The sequence below is a fragment of the Arachis duranensis genome, chromosome 4 (genome assembly GCF_000817695.3).
Source record: "Arachis duranensis cultivar V14167 chromosome 4, aradu.V14167.gnm2.J7QH, whole genome shotgun sequence".
NCBI lineage: Eukaryota > Viridiplantae > Streptophyta > Magnoliopsida > Fabales > Fabaceae > Arachis > Arachis duranensis.
In genome coordinates this window covers 95,261,526-95,265,241 of record NC_029775.3, presented here as the reverse complement: position 1 = coordinate 95,265,241, position 3,716 = coordinate 95,261,526, and the positions used below count along the sequence as shown (strand labels likewise).

Here is a 3,716-nt window from a genome sequence, read left to right as displayed (position 1 = left end):
CCCTTTCTTCCTTCAACCGCTTCACTCTCAGACTGCATCAGAGGGATTAGGGTTCAAGGATTTCATAGATAGGGGATGGGGGAGAAACGGCAGCGTTTTGGGCTCGGAAGACATATTTGTCCTCTTTTATAAAGCCCAGCCAACGTGGCAGCCCGTTACGGCCAGCTCAGCGCCACCGAGCCACGTCACCGTTTTCCGTCGAGACTAAACAGAGACACTATGACAGAGGGGTAAAAATGTCCAGTTTTCTGGGGTCTCAAGGACATTACCGTATTTCTCAACCCTAGAAGACGAAAATGTCCGCGAAAAAATCCTCAGGGACGGATTTGTCCTTTACTCTAATTTTATTTAGTAAAACTAGAAAATTAAATTCTAAAGTTATTAACCCGTGACATTTACGTGCAAGAGAGTGGAAAAGGAATCCAAGTAAAAACATCAACACAACGCAGCCTCCTCCTCTCGTCTCTCACTCACTCGCTTTTTTCTTGCCCGCCACCACCACGATCATCACGCAATGAACATCTCACACCTTACACTGGATTCCCACACGCTCTTCAACCCTCAACGCCCTTCATTCTCCTTTCTCCGTTGCACATCTCGAAACGTCGTCGTATGCTCATCCAAGTCCGTAGCCCCTCCTCTTCCGCCCAAGCTCGCCACCGCCCAATCCTCCGACGGTCGAATCGGGTCTCTCAGTCAGGTCTCTGGCGTCTTGGGTTGCCAATGGGGCGATGAGGGCAAAGGCAAGCTCGTCGACATCTTAGCTCAACACTTCGAGGTCGTTGCTCGTTGTCAGGTACTACTCCCCCTCTTATTCCTCTCAAAGTTCCTTCCTTCTTCCCTTTTTATCCCTCTTCGCTATCACACAAATCGTGAATAATTCTGGAAACTCGGTGAAATTGATATATGCTGAAGTTGTATTGGTGGTGTTGGATATTCTAAATCAAAAAATAGTGTTCTTTTTTTCTCTTAAAAAGTGTTTTGTTTGTTTATTTTGGTTTTTGGTGGTGGAATCGTTTCACTCGGTGCAAAGATAGTTGTTAAATTATTGTGTGGTTGATTTTGCTCTGTTCTGGTGGTTGTTGCGACAGTGTAATCGAAGCTGTGTAATTGAAGCTGTTTCTGCTTGATAAACCCACTTGCTAGCTAAATAGAACTGAATGAATCATTGCGTTGCCTAAAACGTTTGAAATGATTTAAGTTTCTGTAAATTTGGTTGGTAAGATAAGGAGAGTGAATGAACACTTTTGTTGTTTTGCATGCTTGCTCAGTAGAAGCTACCCTGTTGAATTTTGATGGTCTGTTGTAATATTTGGTCTCACTAGGTGTTGCTAATCACTATTATTTTGCGGAGATAATAACCAAAATTACCTTATTTAATTTAACATGTATATTTTATGCATGTAACATCTATAATTACATCTAATATTATTCAATTATTCTAAATAAATTAAGAGATGCAAAATAAGATAATTTTGGGCTGATTTTCTATTGCCTTCCAAATATTTTTGTTATATTGCTCTGATAATTTGTGATTATGTTTTATCAGGGTGGAGCTAATGCTGGGCATACCATTTACAATGCAGAAGGAAAGAAGTTTGCTCTTCATCTTGTTCCTTCTGGTATTCTTAACGAGGATACCCTTTGTGTTATTGGGAATGGAGTTGTGGTGCATCTTCCGGGGCTCTTTAAGGAAATTGATGGCCTTGAATCGAGTGGGGTCTCTTGCCAGGGGAGGATTTTGATATCTGATCGTGCTCACTTGTTGTTTGATTTCCACCAAGAAGTTGATGGGTTAAGGGAAGCCGAACTTGCTAAATCTTTCATTGGCACGACCAAGAGAGGCATTGGGCCATGCTACGCTAGCAAGGCTAACCGTAATGGTATTAGGGTAAGTGATTTGAGGCACATGGATACTTTCCCGCAGAAGCTTGATGTTTTGTTATCAGATGCAGCATCAAGGTTCAAAGATTTTAAATATGGTCCAGAAATGCTCAAGGAAGAAGTAGAAAAGTACAAGAGATATGCTGAGAGGCTGGAACCATTTATTGCAGATACTGTGCATGTCATGAATGATGCTATAACACAAAAGAAGAAGATTTTGGTTGAAGGAGGTCAAGCAACCATGTTGGACATTGATTTTGGAACTTATCCATTTGTTACGTCGTCTAGCCCGTCAGCTGGTGGGATATGCACTGGTCTTGGTATTGCTCCAAGAGTTGTTGGTGACTTAATAGGAGTGGTATGTGGATGTTTATCTTATGTTGAAGTTATTACATTACAAAACACCTCTTTTTTAAGTTCAAACAAGCGCACTTAATGTTGCAATTTAAGCTTAATCGACACCTGTGGAATGGTTTCTTTAAGTTTTATTTTGAAATTTGCAGGTGAAAGCGTACACTACAAGAGTTGGTTCTGGTCCCTTTCCAACAGAAATTTTGGGTCCAGGGGGTGATCTCCTTAGATTTGCTGGGCAAGAGTTTGGTACAACTACTGGTCGTCCTCGACGATGTGGTTGGCTTGATGTAGTTGCGCTGAAATACTCCTGCCAGATCAATGGTTTTTCATCGTTGAATCTCACTAAGCTAGATGTTTTATCAGATCTTGATGAGATAAAGTTAGGAGTCTCTTATAAACATGCTGATGGTACACCAGTCAAATCATTCCCTTCAGATCTCCGTCTTCTTGAGCAATTGGAGGTAGACTTCATCTATCTTTGTTCCTCTATGGCTGCACATTCCTGTTTTCTTTTGTTTCATGTTATTATTTATAAACTAACACGACTCTTAATGTGAAGTTGTAAGGTTCATGAACGATAGATGTGGTTTATTATTGCCTTGGAATTTGAAATGTATTTTCTTATAATTATTTATCTTAATGTTGCAGGTGGAATATGAAACACTTGCTGGATGGAAATCTGACATCTCTAAGATCAGAAAATATTCTGACCTTCCGAAGGTTGCCCAGCAGTATGTGGAAAGGATAGAAGAACTTGTTGGTGTCCCCATTCACTACATTGGTGTTGGGCCAGGACGCGACGCCCTCATATTCAAGTGATCTATTACTCATTCCTCAGATGTCACAGTTGTGCTTTCATGCTTCTAAAGGCAAATTGAGGTTTTTTTGTGGAAGAAGTAACTTGTTCCCTCCAACTTTTGGAGGTTTGGGATGAAACATATTCATAGTGACTAGTGAGGATTTGCCTAATTGATGTATTATTCTGTTATCTATAAGCAGTGGTATTGTTAGATTTCTGCAGTAATTTGATATGGGGGATTTACCGTATAATTTTGCAGTTGAAGTAATGTTGTACTTTTAACAACACCAGGGACTTTTCATTCTCGATAGGTTCTCCATAGTTTCAGTGTTGTGATCTTGTTACATCTGATATGTGTTTTCGGTTATCAGTTATCACTTACCACTGGTTTCACTTGTTCAATTTTAGGAGTGAGGAACGAAAAATTTAAATTCCTTAAAAGGGTGAAGTATATTTTTTGTCTCTAAAATTTGGTAAAAATTTTAAAAATACTTTTAAGTCTTATTTTGTTTCAATTTTGTTTCCGAAGATTTTGATTTGCATCAAATATACTGTTGACAGTTAAATTTTTAAAAAATTTAAAACCAATCTAACAATAATGCATGATATTATGTTTAATTTGCTTGTGATGAGAGTTATTTTTATGAAATTGTTGTTGAATTGGTTTTAAATTTTTTGA

General features: G+C 39.0%; 1 protein-coding gene across 1 annotated transcript; it reads left to right on the top strand.

The window, feature by feature from the left end:
- The first annotated feature begins 400 nt into the window (after positions 1 to 400).
- LOC107484998 (adenylosuccinate synthetase 2, chloroplastic) lies at positions 401 to 3,288 on the top strand. The gene is made up of 4 exons (XM_016105540.3): positions 401 to 796; positions 1,550 to 2,242; positions 2,388 to 2,699; positions 2,887 to 3,288. Exons 1-4 carry the CDS (start codon positions 515 to 517, stop codon positions 3,055 to 3,057), a joined length of 1,458 nt encoding a protein of 485 aa, XP_015961026.1. The 5' UTR covers positions 401 to 514; the 3' UTR covers positions 3,058 to 3,288.
- Positions 3,289 to 3,716: the final 428 nt, after the last annotated feature.